The sequence below is a fragment of the Dama dama genome, chromosome 20 (assembly GCF_033118175.1).
Source record: "Dama dama isolate Ldn47 chromosome 20, ASM3311817v1, whole genome shotgun sequence".
Classification (NCBI taxonomy): Eukaryota; Metazoa; Chordata; class Mammalia; order Artiodactyla; family Cervidae; genus Dama; species Dama dama.
This window is the reverse complement of record NC_083700.1, coordinates 96,446,444-96,464,969: the sequence shown is the minus strand read 5'-3', so window position 1 is coordinate 96,464,969 and position 18,526 is coordinate 96,446,444. Positions and strand designations below refer to the sequence as shown.

Here is an 18,526-nt window from a genome sequence, read left to right as displayed (position 1 = left end):
GCTTTACCTCAGTTGACTCCTGGAGGGACAGGTCGCTCGCACTCCACCTACAGAACGCTCCCCAGAGAACGCGGAAGACGCAGTACTAGCCCCGAGGGGCGGGCCCGACCTAAGAGAGGCGTGAGGGGCGGAGCTGCGCCTGCGTCCTGTTAGCTACGCGCTGGGAAAGGGTGGGGACGTACTAAGTAAACTGCGCAGGCGTGATGAAGAGGGGCGGGGCGATTGCTGGGGTAGGGGGCGGGGCTTGGCGCCTTCTGAAGCTACCTTTTCGGACTGGAGGTCAGGAGTCCTGGGAAGTGCCTGGAAGGAGGAGGCCGGGCAAGGAGCAGGTATAATTATATTTACCGAGCGCTTCTGCATGCTTGGGAGGAATATTTTGAATGCTGCCAGTCTTTTTAAAAACGAGAACGAATTCTGTAAAATTTCTTAAAAGGTTTGGGTGCTTGGAAATTTCTTAAAGAGATGGGAATACCAGACCACCCTACCTGCCTCCTGAAAAATCTGTAAGTCAAGTAGCAACAGTTAGAACGAGGACAGACAAGGAACAACGGACTGGTTCCAAATTGTGAAAGCAGTACATCGTGGCTATATTTTGTCACCCTGCTTATTTAACTTATATGCAGAGAACATCATGTGAAATGCTGGGCTGGATGAAGCACAGGCTGGGAGAAATAGCAATAACCTGAGGTATGCAGATGACACCACACTTATAGCAGAAAGTCAAGAGGAACTAAAAAGCCTCTTGAATAAAGTGAAAGAGGAGAGTGAAAAAGCTGGCTTAAAACTCAACATTCAAAAAACAAAGATCATGGCATCTGGTCCCATCATTTAATGGCAAATGGATGGGGAAATGATGGAAACAGTGACAGACTTTATTTTCTTCGGCTCCAAAATCACTGCAGATGGTGACTGCAGCCATGAAATAAAAGACACTTGCTCCATGGAAGAAAAGCTATGACCAACCTAGACAGCCTGTTAAAGAGCAGACACATTACTTTCCTGATGAAGGTTCATCTAGTCAAAGCTATGGTTTTTCCAGTAGTCATGTATGGATATGAGAGTTGGACCATAAAGAAAGCTGAGAGCTGAAGAATTGATGCTTTTGAACTGTGGTGTTGGAGAAGACTCTTGAGAGTGTCTTGGACTGCAGGGAGATCCAACCAGTCCATCCTAAAGAAAATCAATCCTGAATATTCGTTGGAAAGACTGATGCTGAAGCTGAAGCTCTGGTACTTTGGGCACCTGATGTGAAGAACTGACTAACTGGAAAAGACCCTGATGCTGGAAAAGGTTGAAGGCGGGAGGAGAAGGGGACGACACAGGATGAGATTGTTGGATGCCATCACTGACTCAATGGACATGAGTTTGAGCAAGCTCCAGGAGTTGGTGGACAGGGAAGCCTGGCATGCTGCAGTCCATGGGGTTGCAAAGAGTTGGACACGACTGAGCAATTGAACTGAACTGAACTGAATATCTCAATAGCCAGATGATCCTGTCACTCAGGCTTAGGTTCCAACTGAGGTTCTTAAAATTGCTGTGTGCCCCACATGGCAACCAAGTTCAGTTATACAGAGATGAGGGTTCCAGGGGCTCAGAGGAGGAAAGTCTTAAGGAAAGTCTCCCCACATAAGATGGAGTTCCAGCCATGCCTGTGGCTCCCTTCACCATACACTCCACACAACTCCTGGGGGGTAGGGCAGTGGGAGTACCAGCAGGAAACAACCTCCAAAAGGCTGCAGTGTTCATGAGGGTCAAGGATGCTGGGGCATCCTTTACTCAGCAGGTGAATGCTCTGCTCCAGGGTGGGGCAAATGGCTTGATTCCCTATTCCCTGCTCCAAATATTTTTATGGCTCCTGAGCCAACAGGAAAACAAAGCCTTCTGCAGCCTGACTGCACTTCTACATTCAATACACTGCCTCTCCCCAGATCCTCTCTTGCCAAAGTTTGCCCTATGGGGGGCTCTTTTCTTTGTGTAGCTGAGGCCCCAGCTCTCCCTTTTATCTTCTTTCTCTGTCGTCGTCTTCTCCAAGCATCCCTCTCTGAATTTCTCAAAGTAGTTTTGTGAGGGCTTTCTGATGTATTCAGACATTGTCATGTAAGGTACAGGTCTTGGCCACACAGTTCTGAGATAAATCTACCTTTATATGGTGTATTCCAGAACAACTGTGACCCCAGAGCCTGAAGTTTCTGAGTCTAGTAATTGAGGAAGTAGTGAGTGACCTGTCATAGGAGGTGTGCAAGCAAAGCCACCTTATAGAATGCTGGACTGGGGCCTCCTCTGGTAAGCCAGAAGGGGCTGCAGAGTGGAGGCCTTAGACGCCTACAGCAACGAAAGGAGGGACACTGGGCATCAGGAAGGTAGCCAGGCAACAAATGATTCAACAAGCTATTACATGTCTAGCATTTAGAGTTCTACCTAACACAGGTTGCGTGCTCAGTCGCTCAGTCGTGTCTGACTCTTTGCAACCCCATGGACTGTAGCCCGCCAGGCTCCTCTGCTCATGGGATTTTCCAGGCAAGAATACTGGAGTGGGTTGCCATTCCCTTCTCCAGGGGAATCTTCCTGACCCAGGGATGGAACCCATGTCTGCTGAGTCTCCTGCATTGGCAGGTGGACTCTTTACCACTGAGCCACCTGGGAAGCCCATACCTAACACATAGTATTTGTTACTATTGTGAATGATCCAAACTGAGTAACCAGGAGTTTAGAAATCAGTAAGTCCCTTACTCCCACACCTGATCATGAAGGAGATGGGGGAAACTGAGGTTCAGAGGAGAAAGGAATGTGCCAGAGTATTTTGGGGGCTGGGCTGAGACTCGCACCCAGGTCTCTGCCTCCTAGGAGAGCCACTGCATAAAGCCAGGTTGTCTCCTTCTCAGGGAGAAAGAGCTCTAGGTGGGTCTTTGCTGACTCTTTAAGAACCAAGCAACTCTTTATCTAGACAGTTGGGGTAAGGGGCTGTGGAATGATAGCAGGACCTGAGCTAAGAGCGTCAGCTGTCCCTGGGGAATAAACTCAGGAGTCAGCCCATGTCTTGCCACCCCCACCTGAAGCTCTAACCAGCACCCAACAAACAAGAAGGTCTCTTAAGACCTTCTTCTGCTCTGATTAGGATTAGGGCTGTATTTCTGTCCTGTCCCTTAACCCATTAGCTCCAATAAACCACCCAGATTAATAGGATGGGTAAGAGTGACTAGTGACAGGCACCCTGAGCTGAAACAATGACTCTCCAAAGAGACTGAGTTCCCCGAAGGTAAGGCCCAGCCCTCTCCACTCTAAGGTTTCTAGCCTAGCCCAGGAATTCTTGGTCCTGAATTCTCAGAGCCCTGGGAAAATCTCAGTGTCTCCACCCTGGAAAGCTGGGCCAGACATGACTACACCAGCCAGCCCTTCACAAGGCCCAGGATCTCAGGACACAAAGCCCTCTCTGCCCCATTCTGGCCCAGTTCCTTCCACAGCCTGCCCAGGAGCCATGTGGCACCCAGACCACAGTTTCCCACCAGGCCCTTTAGTTTGCCTCCTTTATTTTACCAAAAATAACAAAGATAAATTTTCCCCGTTTCACAAAAAATAGATTGTCCCCATTCCGCTCCCCCCCTTTCATAATCAGCACTGGCAGTAGCCTAGACTCCAACTCCCAATACACAGTCCTCTTTGGGAGAATCTTTGACTACCCTCCAACCCCAGACCCCCAGCCCCACGCCAGAATTTCTGGCAAAGCTGCTGAGCCAGTGTTTCCCTTGGGAATTTCTGGAGGCAGCTGTCCCAGGTCCAGCTGGCTCACCCCAGGAGACCCATCTGCTTCCCCAGAGATCTGGCAGCTGCAGGGCCATGGAGAGGGGCATGATTTTGGAGGCTTGGATCAGCAGACAACCCCAGCAGACCACAGGGGTGGTGGGGTACTCTGGCATCAGGCTAGCAATCCTTGCTCGAAGCAAAAAACAGCTGTGTTCTGGAGAGAGCTGTCAAACACTCTTTTGGAGTGCCTCTCATCTCCCTGTGTGGCAATCCAGAGGCCTGGGGTGAAAGTCAGAACCCCTGGTTTCTACTCCAGCTCCACAAAAGCTTTGCTGGGAGGCCTTGGACAATTTCTCCCACATCTCTTCTGGCTTCAGTTTTCTCCTGTGTCCACGGATGTTTCTGTAAGCGAGACTGGATGATCCTGATTCCTTCTGGTTCTCCATCCTGGCCCCCTAGCCCACTGTCTCCAGGAGAGGAGGGCCCTGTCCCTGCCTCAGTTTTCTCACTTGTATGCCTGGGTGCAGGGCTGGACATGGAGGTGCTGAGTAGTAAGAGCTGAATGACCATGCCAGTTTCTCTGTGGGTAGCTATGCTCTGAAATCCAACCAGCTGGAATGTCTCAGTGATGGTTGGGAAGGAGGCAGGTACTTGCAGGATGGGGGCTCTCCAAGCCTGGAAGAGTCTGTTCACAGCTGTGTGGTCCTCAATATCCCAGATGGGAGATAAAGCTCTGGAGTTTCCCAGTTCAAGTTCATTAGCTCTGTGAGTTAGAGGATTATCTTCTACTGGGTTTCAGATCCTCACAACCACATCTGGAGATTTGGGGAGCTAGATTGGAGTGTATGATTCCTGATTTAAGGACAGAGGACCTTTGTGGACATGAGGGATCACCGCTGATGCCTAGGAGGCTGTTTATAACTAGGCCTTCCTGGAGGCAGAGGGATGAGGGAAATGATAGCACATGAGCATCTCTGGCTGAGCAAATCTGAACCCGTGTTGATGGTAGGCCAAGATTTTAGGTACTCAGGATAGGGCTCCCCTTCCTAACTCCTACCAGCTCCCCAGAAGTCATGCTGATGGAAAATGGTGGCTTGGAAGGTTCAAATATGGAGCTACATCTACAACCACAGTTTGTGCATTTAACACACAAAGGTCAGGCACACCAAATGGGGTGACTGACTTGTCATCACTCCTAAGTGGTCATGGTCTGAAGGCCCTAGTCCCTACTTCCTTCCATCTATCCATCCATTTACCTAACATTTATGGAGGGCCCATGTGCCAGGAAGGGTCTAAGGCAGCTTGCTCTCACAGACACACCCCATAGTCAATATCACACATATACACACTCATCTCATCTGTGTCCACTCACAGACCAGCTGCTCATGCTCTTGCACCTTTCTTGCTATCACTTCAGCCATATCCACACTCCCCAAACAGGCTTGGGAAGCACCATGGAAGGGTCAAGTGTCAGAGCAGAAACCCTCTAGACTTCATGCTGGGGGGTTAGCTCCTCCTTTCCTCCTGTCTGCCTGCCTTTAAGCTCTTCCTTTCTCTACTCCCAAGCAGTCAGGAGGACATGTAGGCAGATTCCTGAGAACCAGAGGTTCAGGGACTTTGGATGTGTGGAGGGGCTCCAGGGCCTTCAGGTCCCTCTGCCACCAGACTTCTGAGGGTCCCCTCCCCTGGACACTCTGTGTTTAGATGGTCCATCTGACAGTCAACAAGGTCCAGGTCTGGGCTCAGTGACAAATCCGCTCTGTCATCTCCCTCTGCAGAGACACAAGGTGGGGAGGAGTCAGTCAGAGCTCAGTGTACCAGGCAGCCCCTTCCCAAACTTCAGGCCCTGGCAACTCTTCTGCCTGAGCCTGGCCCCTGCCTGCCACCATCCCCCCCCCCAACTCCAGGCTGCAGACCTGTGTCTGTAAACTGATACTTGAATGAATTCGCTATTAAAGTACAAAATCCACTATTAAATGAGTTGTGGTCCCCTAATATATCCACTTGGGTATTGGATTTTCTTAAAGCACGGAGCCTTTGGATCTGAAAACTCACAGAGGCTAGCCCTGATAGGGGAGGGCAGTGGGGGCTTAGCCTCACCAGTGGCTCCAGCTCCCGCTGGTCCACCAGGCTGAACTCGCGGATGAAGTAATAGAAATGCTTGTAGCAGGTATTGACATGCGCCTCGGCCCCCATGCTGAGGATGCTGTCGAAGTGGTGGATGTAGACGTGTACAAAGACTCGGAAGAGGCGGGTCAGGATCTTTGTGCAGACCTGCTGGAAGTTTTTGGGGAAGGGAACTCCTAGGGGGTGGGATGGGCAGATAAATACAAGACATCAGCAACCTTTTGATGAAACTCTGCCCAACCCTGCCCCTCCCCCACACTGCCCAGGATGGCCTCTTTCCCTAGCATACTTCCCTGTGGGAAACAGAGATCAAGGTTTGCTTTCTCCCATACTTCCCTTTTTAATGAAGCACAAAGCTCACTGTGCCTCTCCGCGGCTGAAATACAAATCATCTTCCAATTTCCCCATCACCCTGAACAGGACTCTATAGCCTTGTTGGATCACTGACCAACCCTGCTGAGACTATGATGGAAGTTATGCCACAATTCTCTCCAGAAGCATATGCATCTGTAGGTGCTTACACACAACACTGTTGGATGCAATTCCAAGGGGAGTTTATCAATATCTGGGGCCCACTTTTTTTTTTGGGGGGGGGCCCATTTTTAAAAGTATGGGGCTTCAGGATTGAATCCTGTCTTCCCAGCATGGTAGCTGCTCAAAGCCTTTCATAATCTGATCCTGACTTGCCCCTCCAACCCACCTGACTTCTTCCCCTTTGCAACATTCACACAGCGGGCCCCAGACCCCAATCCTGAGAATTCCTAAATCTTCAAGAGTGAATTCGGATATTTCTCAGTCCTTCAAACATTCAATAACACTTGCAAGAACCTTCCATCTGTGAGCCAGGCTTTGTGCTGGGTCCTCTGCACCTTTAGCCTGGTATGCTAATGGATATGGCAGCCACTCTAGATTTGATAAAACAGAGGTGCATAAACATGGAACCACTTGCCCAAGGCCACATAACTATTAATTAGTATAGACTGGAGGCGGGATTCAAGCCCTTTCTGCACTGCATCGAAGCACCCCTCAAATAAATGCTATAGAACCTGCCAGCAAGAAAGCCCAGGACTTTCTCTGTGAAAAAGGCACAATTTCTGTACCATCTCCCATGCTCACAGTTGAATTTGAGGCTACACCCTCTTCTCTGCTGTGGCAGAGTCATCCCAGGGTTAAGGCACAGGCATCTGGGATCTCACAGGCCTGGGGGTGAAAACTAAAAGGGAACAAGAGCTCAGACACAGGCCCACACTGACTCACCCCACTCCATGAGGCCCTTCCCCTTCCTCAGTGCTCCCGGGTGGGGCTGAGCCCTGTCTCCCTGTGAGCTCTTCCAGGCCTAGCCCAGGTCCCTCAGACTTGTCCTGCCCATCTAGACTCGGGGTCCTGGGTCCCACAAGACCTGAGCAAGTTCTGAGTACCTCCTGATTCAGTGCATTGTCCGTCTCTCCACCTGTTTCTTCTCATGTGAAATGAAGATACCTGGGTTGCACATAATAGTGCAGGAAAGGGCAGGCCACCAAATGGGGAGGGGTGTGGGTGGTGATTTGTGACTCAAGGCCCTCAGCATTCAGACTTCTCCCCTCCGGGCCTGACCACCCTGGCCCGCCCATCTCTGATTCCCATAACCTTAACAAAGATGCACAGGAGGCCAGGTAGGGCGGGCTGCAGTGATGAACACAAGGTCATGCCAGCTTAGCTTCTAAGCCAACGCCCCCTCCGGCTGCCCTTGAGTGAGGAAGCAGGGCCAGGATGACGTCACTCATCTCCCCTTTCCACCCTCACCCTTCCAGGCTGCCCAGCTGAGCTAAGACAAGGCTCCTTGACTGGCTTGAAATGGAAAAATTCTTCCCTTAGGGCCCACTGCAGTGGAGATGCTCTCTGGCCCCCAGTCCTGATCCCCTTTCCTTTCCTGGGGCCAGGAGTCAGAAAAGACTCCCAAGCGGCAGCAAGTCAGATTAGCCCAAACAGGGTGACTTGCTAGGAGCACCTTGAGGCACTTGTTCTGGAAGATTCTGAGAATCATCATGGTCTTGCCTGGGTGGTCCCTGGAGGGACACTCAAGCTTCAGACAAAAAGAGGCCCCAGAGAAAACAAAACAAGACAACAACAAAAAAGGAGCCTGACCTGCCTGCCAGGCGAGACTCACCTACGCGCGTGGGAAAGACATCCTCATCGTTGATGAGGCCTTCGATCCAGTCCATGAGCAGCGCCATGTAGCGCGGCGCCGAGAGCTTGGCCGGCCGCCGGTACTGGCGCTCGTCCTGCCAGCGGTACTCGTAGCGAGGCCCACCGGCCATGACTGGGCAGCTGGTCTCGCTGCAGCGCTCGGCCATGGTGCCGTAGATGAGGTTTATGCGGTTGAAGAAGTCCACCACGTGCACGGCGATCCAGTCATCTATGTTCTCGCCCGCCGGCAGCCTCACCACGCTGCGCAGGTCCAGGCCGGACTTGAGAGACGCCTGCGCCTTCTTGTACAGCTCAAAGCGCTGCGTGCCCGGCTCAAAGCGCTTCCGCGGCCTGAACGTCTTGTCCTTGGAGAACACCTGCTTCAGGCACAGTGCCATGGCCAGGCTGGGCCAGGGGCCAAGGGGCCAAGGGCAGGACCTGCGGATGCCCTGCCAGGGCCAAGGGCAGAGGGGAGCACGGTGGTCAGGTCCTTACCAAATGGCCTTGATTTCCGCCACATCATTGCCCTCTCACCTCTTGACTTTTGGCCTGGAGTTCTCAGCCTGGAATCTAAAGCCTCCTCATCCCTTCAATCCAGTATCCTGCCCTATTGCTAGCTCCCCTGGTTCCCCCTGCCAAGCTCTTCACAGCCCTCCCACCTCTTTTCTTTCCTCTCCACTTTCATTGTGTCTTAGAGAGGGCTGGGCCTAGGCTCCAAACAGGTGCTCCTCAGACTTGCTGTGGACTATTAGAGAGTTGGCAGAGGCTCCTGCAGGAGGCAGGGGCCTGGGTGAAATGATCTCTGGGGATCTCACGGGCCAGTTGGTACAGCGTGGGACAGCCTGCCGGCATTGTGCTGAGGGCAGAGGGGGGAGCCCCCACCTTCGGCTTCCTCTGGGATATCCCGTAGTCCATCCGGCCACCGGGGATTCCCAGGGAGCAGGAGGGACTTTTCTACCAAAAATGTCCTTTCCTTTTACTACCCTGAAAGGAAAGAGCTCTCAGATGGCCAGCTGGGTGGCCTCTGAATGTGACTGCAGGCACCGGAGGAGAGGGGGAGGGTGGCAGGTCTAGAAGGGCACCACTTCCTCCAACAGTGGCTGGAGATCTTTGCTCCCAAGCCTGCCTCTCCAGCCTGAAACCCAACCAGAATAAGCCACTGGCCCCTCCCACTGCACCTGACATTCGGTAGACATCCCTAGAGCTCCTACTATGTGCCTGGCCCTCACTGGGAGGCAGGAAAATGCAGTCACATCATCCAGTTGGGACCATCCAGAATTCAGAATTTGCTTTGCTTCTTAGAATTGAAGGATCTCAGACTCAGAACAGCCTTTGGGGACGATGATAAGAGCCCTAGGCTTTGAGACAGGAGACCTGGGTTCTAGTGTTGTCCACCATTGCTGGGTGACTCCTGCAGCAGGCGGGATTCGGCCCATGCGGTTTCCCGGGTCACTCACAGGCCAAGTTCCTGGGACTTCCAGAGTAATCACCTCATTTTCCCTGAGTGCTTGTGCTCTTGGGAAATGCAGGGACCCAGGTACCCACTGGAATTTAGCCACATGAACCCTGATCCTGACCCCAGACCGAGCACTAAGGCTGAGAGTAGGCTAAGCACTCAGCTGCTCCAGGCTGAACTCTGACCTGGCCTTGACCCTGGTCAATTTAAGGCCTGAACTCTTAACCCTAGACTAAGGCTTGAAAACAGCCACAAAGCCTGGCCTTGGCCTCAGAGTTGACACTGTAGTATTTTCATTTCTCACACCTCTAGTAATACTGGGTCAGGTTTGGGGAAAGGAGGGTGGGAGCAAGGTGACAACTGGGTGTAACCAAAGGCACATGTGGGTTGTCATGTCAGACAACAAGTCAAGCTAGTGGAGAAGTGTGAAACAAGGATTCCTCCCTGTACACATAACACACAGGCCAGGAGGGGAGAAGTCAAGTAAAATGAAAGGAATTTGGAGGGTACGGGCAGGTCTCCCCGCAGGATCTTGTCATCTTGAAAAAAACCTCCAAGATGTGGCAGGTCATCCATCTGCTACCCCTCAACTTCTCACCCAAAGAAGTCCTCAGTGTGGGACCCAAGCTTCCTGACCCTAGAGGAGATTTCCACACTTCACATGCCCCTGCATCTAAATTCTGCTTAGGGAACTTCCCTGGCCATCCAGTGGTTAAGACTCTGCGCTTTCAATGCAAGGGGCATGGGTTTGATCCCTGGTCAGGGAATTAAGATCCTACACATTACGTGGCATGGCCACGAAATTTAAAAAAAAAAAAAGAAAAGAAACTCACATTATTCTTAGGGCAGGAGCTTCCAAAATCACACTACAATTAGTTGGTTCCCTGGGCTCTCCACCTTCGCACAGCCACCCTCACCGATAGCTACCAACAAACCTACCCTGACATTCAACATCTCATCCTAGCTTTCTTGCCCCACTTCCCTAGAGCAACCACTCTGGGCTTTTTCCTGATCCATGGACAGCCCCCCAACTCCTGCTTCTGTATGTTTTCTTATACTGGTCCCTGGGCTTGACTCCCACTGTCAAGTTGAACACTACCTCCTCCCATAGCCTCCTCTACTGCACCCAGATTTCTTTGTCCTCGGGTGGAGACTACTCTTCGGTCATTTTGTCCTCCACCAGCTTCACCTCCCAGCCTAGGTCAGGCCTGGTACATACTGGATGCTCAGGCTTTATGGAAAGCTCAAAAGCAAGAATCACCGAGTTGAAATAGTCCTGAGAAATCAATTGGCCTCACTTACTTCTTGAATGGATGAGGAAACTGAGGCCCCAGAAGAGGACTTCAGGAGCCCGGGTTCATTCAGCACGTCACAAGCAGGGCATCTCCAATGGCACAATGGGACACTGGGATAAGCTGGGGCATGACAACTGGTCAAGGGCCATTTTCCTGCCCTAGCTGCTTGCAACTGGTCTGGTGGAGATAAGGAGAGAGGCGGGGAGTGAAGGAAAAGGGGAAGCATCTTCCCATCCACTAGACCAACTTAATTCCTGTTCCCCCAACACACTGTGCCTCCCCCACACTCCACAGCAACTTGGGTGTCCTAACCAGTGAGCTAGGGTCCCACCTTCTTGCTGCAGAATGTCAACGCCTGGGTCTTTCCCCGGGGAAATGAAAGCTTGTGAGGGAGGGAACATGGATAGATGCCCTTGTATCCGGGCCACTTGTCTGTTTTCACTTCCCACTCTCATTCCTTTAGTGAGTCTCTTATCTCAGAGAATCTCTGTCCCCTCCCTGGAACCATGGCTATTCCCCCTCTTGGCCCCTGTTTCCTAACTCTGGACGTCCTTTCATTCCTAAAGTGGCCAGTGATGGCTCGCTCCCTGGGTGGGCATCTGCGTTTCCCAAATAAAGGCCACAGAGGAGCCCTGCCTGCTTCTGACACTCAGCCCCCTGCCTGGGCCACACCTGCCACTCCTTGAGTCCTGACTCAGGAGCCTGGCCCCAGCTGGAAACCAGAATCCAGCCTAGAGTAGACCGATGTGTGTTAGCGGGGTGGGGGTGGGCGGGAGCGCTGAGAGCAGAAATCCAAGATAAAAGTCGAGACGAGGACTCCCAGCTCCTCCCCGTGGCGCTCGGCCACCCACGACCACTCCTCGACCTCTCCCAGAACACCTGACGCCCCCGTCTCCCCAGCCCAGCAGCCAGGACAGATGGGCCGTAGGACCTAGAGGAGCAGGCCTGAAATTTCCGCCTGCGAAGACACGCCCTCTTCAACTGACGCGCCCCCACCCCACCCTGACTTTCCAGCTCCGAGTCCCGGACCCCGGAACCAGGGTTGTGGGCAGTCTGCTCCGGGCGCAGGTCGCCTGGGGACGGTGCCAGGCCGGGACAGCCGAAGAAATGAAAGTGGAAGAGAGGCTGGGCTGTGTGCGCGGCGGGGCGCGGGGGGAACTCACTCACGGGGTCCGCTGGGTGGGTTAGCGCGAGTCCTCTCTGGTCGCGGAGTCACATCCCCAGCGCGTGGTTCTCTCCTTCTGCAGGTTCCCGGCGGTGCCGGTCTTCTCGCTTGTCCGCCTGCCTGCCCTGCTGAGCCCGCTGTCGCCCTCCGCCCCCGAGGCGACGCCTGCTCCGCCCAGGCCCTCCCGGCCCCGCCACGCTGCGGCCAAGGGGCGGGGAAGGGGCGGGGAGAGAGGACCCCACCTCCCAATACCTTCGCCTTTCCGGAAAGTCCATATCGCTCCCCCAGCTTCCCAGGGCCAAAGGACTTGGAGCTGGTTTTCTTAGGAGGGTCAAGGAGGCAGCCTCAGTTTCCTTGACTGTAAAATGGGGACAAACCCATTTTATCCAGCTCTGTCTGGAGCTGGATAATGGTGGTTTCCTTGCCCTCCTAGAATCGTCAGTGTTTCCCTTGTCGCTGAGCTCAATTAGAGATCAGATCTGCCATCCACTCCCATACCCTCAGCTTCTGGCAGAGTGCCTGGCACACAGCAGGCACTTAATACCCATTTGCTGATTGAATGAACGACCGCCTTGGGAACCATTACCTCAGCACTCAAAGGACTGGCTCCCAAGAGTGCTCAGATCAGACTTTCACCTCACTCACCAGGGCTGGGGTTTTGGCTCAGGCTGGGCAGATTCTCCTCACTCCTGGGCCAAATCATCCCATTTCCACCCTTTCCCCTCACTCACCCACATTTTTGTTCCAGCTATTTCCACTTTGGAACATCTCTTTTCCCTCCTTTCTTCTAATCAGATCCAAACCCTTCAAGACCTGTTTTGCTTTCCCTATTTTTCTACCTGGGTTCTTTCCCCCTGAGGGCAAACACATACCCTGCAGAAGCACTGAATGTGCACTGTGGGTCCCAGGCCCAGGGACCAGTTGGCAGGCTCTGCCCTGGGATGGGAGGGAAGGGTGGCAGCCTTCTACGGTAGGAGGGCCAAGGCAGACAGATGGGCTGCAGAAGTTACTCTTGAGGGGTGCTGGAGGTGAGCAGGTGGGGAGAGTGGCAGGAGGCATTTACATGGCCCAGATACCCCACTGGGCTCCTCTTGTGTCTGGAACGTCTGCTTGCTGGATGGCATGAGAACACACTGGAGTCTTAAAAATGAACTAAAGATTCATTTTATGTTGAATACCTATTTTTGCCCCAGTCTAAAGCTGCCACTCTCTCCCCCACCCCAATATCTGAGTCTTAACTCTGCCCCAGATCCTCTATAAGCGAACATTTGCATGTTCTAGTGTATACAGAAGGAATTCAAACCTAGTCCTTCATTTGTTTGATATCATGATTAATACCCTTTACTGAGTATGACTTTGTGCACCGAGAATGGGGAGATGAGGTGATGGAGCTGACCCAGTGGTGAACTTAGGTGCTGATGGGTCAGCCCCGGGTGGGGTGGGGGACCAACACACAGAGATAACACAAGATCAGAGCTGAGCCATCCAGGTGTGAGAACTTGGTTATGGACTGACAGTGAGCACTTGGTAAGCGTTACCAGCGTTACCAGCAGGCGTTACCAGCAGGAAACACATGGAATACCCAAAGTGGGTGCTCCGAGGAGAGTTTAAAGAAAGCAGTATTTAGAGCCATAGTCAGGGTGTAGGAAAACCACAAGGATTGTGTATCACAAAAGGATTAGCAGCCATTTGCTGTCCGCCCAAGGCTGGAGGGGTGCTGGGAGGGAGAGGTAAAAGTGGGAGCCATGAGGATGGCACTACTGACCAGATTTGTGGCCTGAGCTCCACCGGCACACCCTGCCTACAGCAAATCATACTGCGAAGGACTGGGGGTAAAAAGGGGCCTCACTGCCCTCCATCTGATTTCTGGGAAGGTTTCCCCATTGGCCAAATCCTACCAGAAGCCAAGGACAAGGGAACCAGTTGATGTAGCCCATAGAGGTCAGCCTTCTGGGACCCAGAGCTGGGAGGAGGAGGGTGGGGAGTGCAGAAGATTCTTGGCATGTTGGGCTCAGGGACTTTGACTTTACAAAGGAAATAGAAACTGCTTGTGCTTTCCTTATCATTCAGTTCTAAATATTTCATAATTTCATTGTCATTTCCTCTTTAACCCATGGATGATTTAGAAGTGTGTTTTTTAGCTTCTCAACCTATGGGAGGTTTATATTTTTCTTGTTGACTTCTAATTATATTTCACTGTGGTGAGAGATCATGGTCTGTAAGATTCTTTGGAATGTGATGTGACTCTCTCTGTGGCTTTATACATGGTCATTTGCTGTACCTCTGAATTGGGTTTTATGAGATAGGCACGAGTTTGCTTGGTAAAGAGTGAAAAGCACAGAATCTTACATTGTGGGAAATTTAGATGATCCATTTTGAAGAAACTTCAGAAGCTCCCAGCTTATCCACAGAGCCCCTGGGTGTCTGCTTCAATACAAACCAACAGGCTGGCATGTGGGATGGGAGGCATGTGGAAGGATTGGGAGAAGCCAGAGACAGCCCAGATCCTGCAAACACCTGCATTTTGCAAAAATGCAAAAGAAACATCCTGCAAAAAAAAAAAAAACATTTGCAGGATCAAACACCTGCAAATACACCCTTCCTGTTGCTCTCAGTCTGGGCTCAAGACACTGTATTATTCTAGGAGGTCCTGTTGAGGCCGAGAAGACTCAGACCTTGGAGAACAAGGTCCTGGCTTTACCTTGTATTAGCTGTGTGTCCTTGGGGTACTCCAGCCCTCTTTGATGGCATGCTGAAACACCACAGCACTACATATTGACACAGGACAGGCACGGTTTCCTGACACTGTGTCCTGAGTATGACAAGTCCTCACATAAGGCCATCTCTGAAGCTTGGCAGGAGTCAGCAAGGACCTAGTTGAGGAAATAGCCTCTTCCACTGCATGGCCCAGGCTTCTCAATGGGAGAATCAAGTGATGTGGTAATCAAGTGGCCTGGAGTGGTATCCAGACCTGGACTCCTGCCCTGCTGTATGTCTCTGGGAAAGCCTCTGCCCCTCTCTGGGCCTCAACTTTCCCCCATCTTCCAGCCACAAAAGCATCTTCCAGACATACCTTTCCAAGTGCCTTATCAAGACCAGCTTCCTGTTCCTGCCTCTGTGGGCCTGTACCCAGTGACTCCGTTGATACAGACTGACCTCTTCATGGGAATCCCCAGCCTGTTCTATGCCAGGAAATGATCCCCCCACCAACACCACACTCCTCCAAGAATGAGCAATAGTATCCCCAGTTCACCCCACCAGGCATCTGGCTGTTCCCGTAGCCTAATGGACCTCACCGTCTCCTCACTAGCCCGAGAAAATGTTTCTATTTCAGTTTCTGTCCCTCTCTGCCCAGAAGGCAGAATCTCCCATCCTGGGTCTTTACTCCTGGCACATTGAGGAAAAAGCAAAGGACATTCTTATGGTGTGTGTGTGCATGCTAAGTCGCTACAGTTGTGTCCAACTCTTTGCGAACCTATGGACCATAGTCTGCCAGGCTCCTCTATCCATGGGTTTCTCCAGCCAAGAATACTGGAGTGGATTACCATGCCCTCCTCCAGGGGATCTTCCCGACCTAGGGATCGAAACCACGTCTCTTATGTCTACCCGCACTGGAAGGCAGGTTCTTTACCACTAGTGCCCCTTGGAAAGCCCACCTCTCATGGCAGTAAGAGGAATTATGGTTGGACTTTCTTTAGTTTGAGGAAGACAAGGTTCAAGGGAACATGATAGGTTGAGAAGCATGTACATCAAAATTCTGTGTGACCTCTCTGAGCCTATTTCTGCTTCTCTGGTGGCTCAGTGGTAAAGAATCCACTTGCAATGCAGAGATGTGGTTCAGTCCCTGGGTCGGAGAAGGAAATGGAAACCCAGTCCAGTATTCTTGCCTGGGAAATCCCACGGACAGAGGAGCCTGGTGAGCTACAAGTCCATGGGGTTGCAAAAGAGTTGGACATGACTTAGTGACTAAACAACAACGATACAGAAGCAACAACAACAGTAATAAAAATATACTTCCCACAGAAGAGCTGTGAGGATCAGACGTGCTAGACCTTATAAACAGCAGAATGCTTTGGCCAGTCTTTCTGGGAGTGCTGTCTTCAAGCACCCTGCAGGCCTTTGTGCCGAAGAGGGGTCGCACTCATTTCTGTGATCCTGGAAGGCGGGGCAGAGGCCAGGACAATACAAAGAGACACTTGGCACATCAGAGCTATCCAACCATGCTGCCTAGGTGGTTGCAGTGACTTTTCTGGAAGGACATGTGTAAGCAAAAGTGGCATAGCACTCCCACCACCCCCCACCATGTGACACGGGCTTCAGAGGCTCCAGTCCCTTAGAAGAGCAGGAGGGGCCTCTTGACTCTTGAGAAACTTCCTCTGTGCTCCAAGGTCCTCCTCCTTCCCAGCTCTCCACCCACCTCTTGAATTGTAGGCATCTCCCTCACCTCTCTGGATTTCAGGTCTTTCATCTTGGGAAGGAGAACTCTAGAGGCTGTGGCAGAAGCCTAGGGTGCATAGGGGCCTTAGGACAATTTCACAGCTCCCTCCCCGCCCCCCTGAACCTGACTTCCAACATGGCCTTGCTAGGCATTGCCCCATCCTCCAGCTGCACACCCTCCAGTCACTTGAGTTAGTTCTCAGCTCAGGAGTGTTTCAGGAGTGGAGGTGATATTTGGGGTTGGAGGGGAGATTCACCAGTATCCCAGGCTCAGTCTTCCATAGAGCCCACCATGAAGCTGGCACAGGAAGTTCTGTCCAACCCGATCCGATCCTCTGCCACAGTGAAGCCTCACATTGAGCCTCCAAGGCTGCCTGCCTGGAGTACGATGCCAGTTCAAGGCCCTTCTCCTACAGGAAAGCCTCCTCCACCTGCGCCAGTCCCCATGGCATTTTCTTCCTTCCTCCACAGTATCCTTTCTCCAAGTGTGTTCAGTAACACCTGCCTCAGAGTTGCCAGTGGGGATGGGGGTTCCTTACAAAAAACCCATCTGATTCTGACCAGGAATCTAACTGTCAGTTATAGGAAGGACTGGGAATAGAGGAACAAGTGAAATGACACTGGGGGGTTGAAATCAGCAAAATCCAGAATGAGGAAAATTCTATAAGACAGATTCTCAATAAATAAATGGCAAGAAAACAAGAGATGAGTGGGGAACCTCTTAGTTAAAAGTGACACTATGGAGTACTACTCAGCAATAAAAACAAATCAACTATTGATTTTTGTGACAACTTGGATGTTTTCAAGGGCATTATGCTGAGTGAAAAATTCAGTCTTAGGGAATTCTCTTGTGGTACAATGGTTAGGACTTGGCACTTTCACTGCCACCTGGGTTCAATCCGTGGTCTGGGAACTAAAATCCCAAAAGCTGAACAGCACTGCAAAAAAAAAAAAAAAAAAAATTCTAAAAAAAAAACTTCACTCTTAAAAGGTAACATACTAAATTATTTAATTTATATAAATTCTCAAAATAACAAAATTATAGTGATGGAGATCAGATCAGTGGTTGCCAGGAATTAGAGCTGGGGAGAAACATGTGATTATAAAGACATAGCACATAAACCATACGAAAACAATATGAAAAAGAAAGTGTGTGTGTGTATATATATATATATATATATATATATATATATATATATGACTGAATCACACATTAACACAACGCTGCATTGCAAATCACTATACTTTAATAAAGTAAATTTAAAAAAAGATGTAACATGAAGAACTTTCTCTGGGTGACAGTTCTGTATCCAGACAATGGTTCCACAAACCTATGCATATGATAAAATTTCATAGACTTATATACACAAAAGGAAACAAATGAAAAATGAGTGCATATGAAAACTGGTAAAATCCAAATAAAGTATATACTTTTAATAGTATTGTTCTAATGCCAATTTCCTGGTTTTGACAATTCTCCTATGGCTATGTAACATGTTATTATTAAGGGAAGCTGGGCAAAGGGTACACGGGAATTCTGTATCAGTTTCGCAACTCCTATGTGTGTCTAAAATTATTAAAAAATAAAAGGTAAAAAAACAGACTTAAAAAAGACATATCCAGTTACAAGGTATGGATCTTATTTGGAGCCTAATTTGAACAAGCCAACTATAAATAGAAAAGTTGTAGGATTAACAGATACAAGCTACTATATGTAAAATAGATAAATATCAAGGACTTATATTCTGTATCAGTTTTTTGTGCTATATTCTGTGCTATATTCCCTGTATAGCACAGGGAACTATATTCAATATCTTCTAATAACCTATAATGGAAAAGAAGTTGAAAAAAAAAAAAAGAAAAAAGAAAAGAAGCTGGAAAAAAAATATATATCTGAATCACTTTAGTATACGCCCAAAACTGGCACAACATGGTAAATCAACTGTACTTAAATTTTTAAAAAAAAACACAAAAAAATAGGTAATCTATAATGAAATTCATCATTAATGGATCTAGGGTGAAAATCAAATTATTATCTCCATAGGTGTCAGAAAAACATTTGATAAAATCAACACTCTTGATTTTTAAAAGTAACTCTATAAGATGGAAGTCAAGTTCACTTTTCCTAATGTGAAAAAA

The 18,526-nt window shown here is 50.2% G+C and overlaps 2 protein-coding genes across 8 annotated transcripts in view; both read right to left on the bottom strand.

The window, feature by feature from the left end:
* MKNK1 (MAPK interacting serine/threonine kinase 1) overlaps window positions 1-3,366 on the bottom strand; it is a 48,730-nt gene extending 45,364 nt beyond the window's left edge. For all 4 annotated transcript variants that reach the window (XM_061121990.1, XM_061121992.1, XM_061121994.1 and 1 more), the window contains exon 1: window positions 8-3,366. The gene's annotated coding sequence lies outside the window, so the exon portion shown is untranslated. The remainder of the gene's footprint in view (window positions 1-7) is intronic.
* Window positions 3,367-3,508: 142 nt separating this feature from the next.
* On the bottom strand, window positions 3,509-12,185 carry MOB3C (MOB kinase activator 3C). Of its 4 annotated transcripts, none has more exons than XM_061121999.1 (5): window positions 11,953-12,185; window positions 10,793-10,962; window positions 8,015-8,483; window positions 5,842-6,044; window positions 5,353-5,513 (listed from the first exon to the last, which is right to left on the bottom strand). In XM_061121999.1, the coding sequence occupies exons 3-5, from the start codon at window positions 8,430-8,432 to the stop codon at window positions 5,484-5,486; spliced, it is 651 nt and encodes a 216-aa protein (XP_060977982.1). In that variant the 5' UTR covers window positions 8,433-8,483; window positions 10,793-10,962; window positions 11,953-12,185; the 3' UTR covers window positions 5,353-5,483. The 4 variants fall into 4 exon arrangements, with proteins under 4 accessions (XP_060977983.1, XP_060977982.1, XP_060977980.1 ...); XM_061121997.1 differs by having other exon boundaries at window positions 11,949-12,088; XM_061122000.1 differs by lacking the exon at window positions 5,842-6,044 and having other exon boundaries at window positions 3,509-5,513; window positions 11,949-12,088.
* Window positions 12,186-18,526: the final 6,341 nt, after the last annotated feature.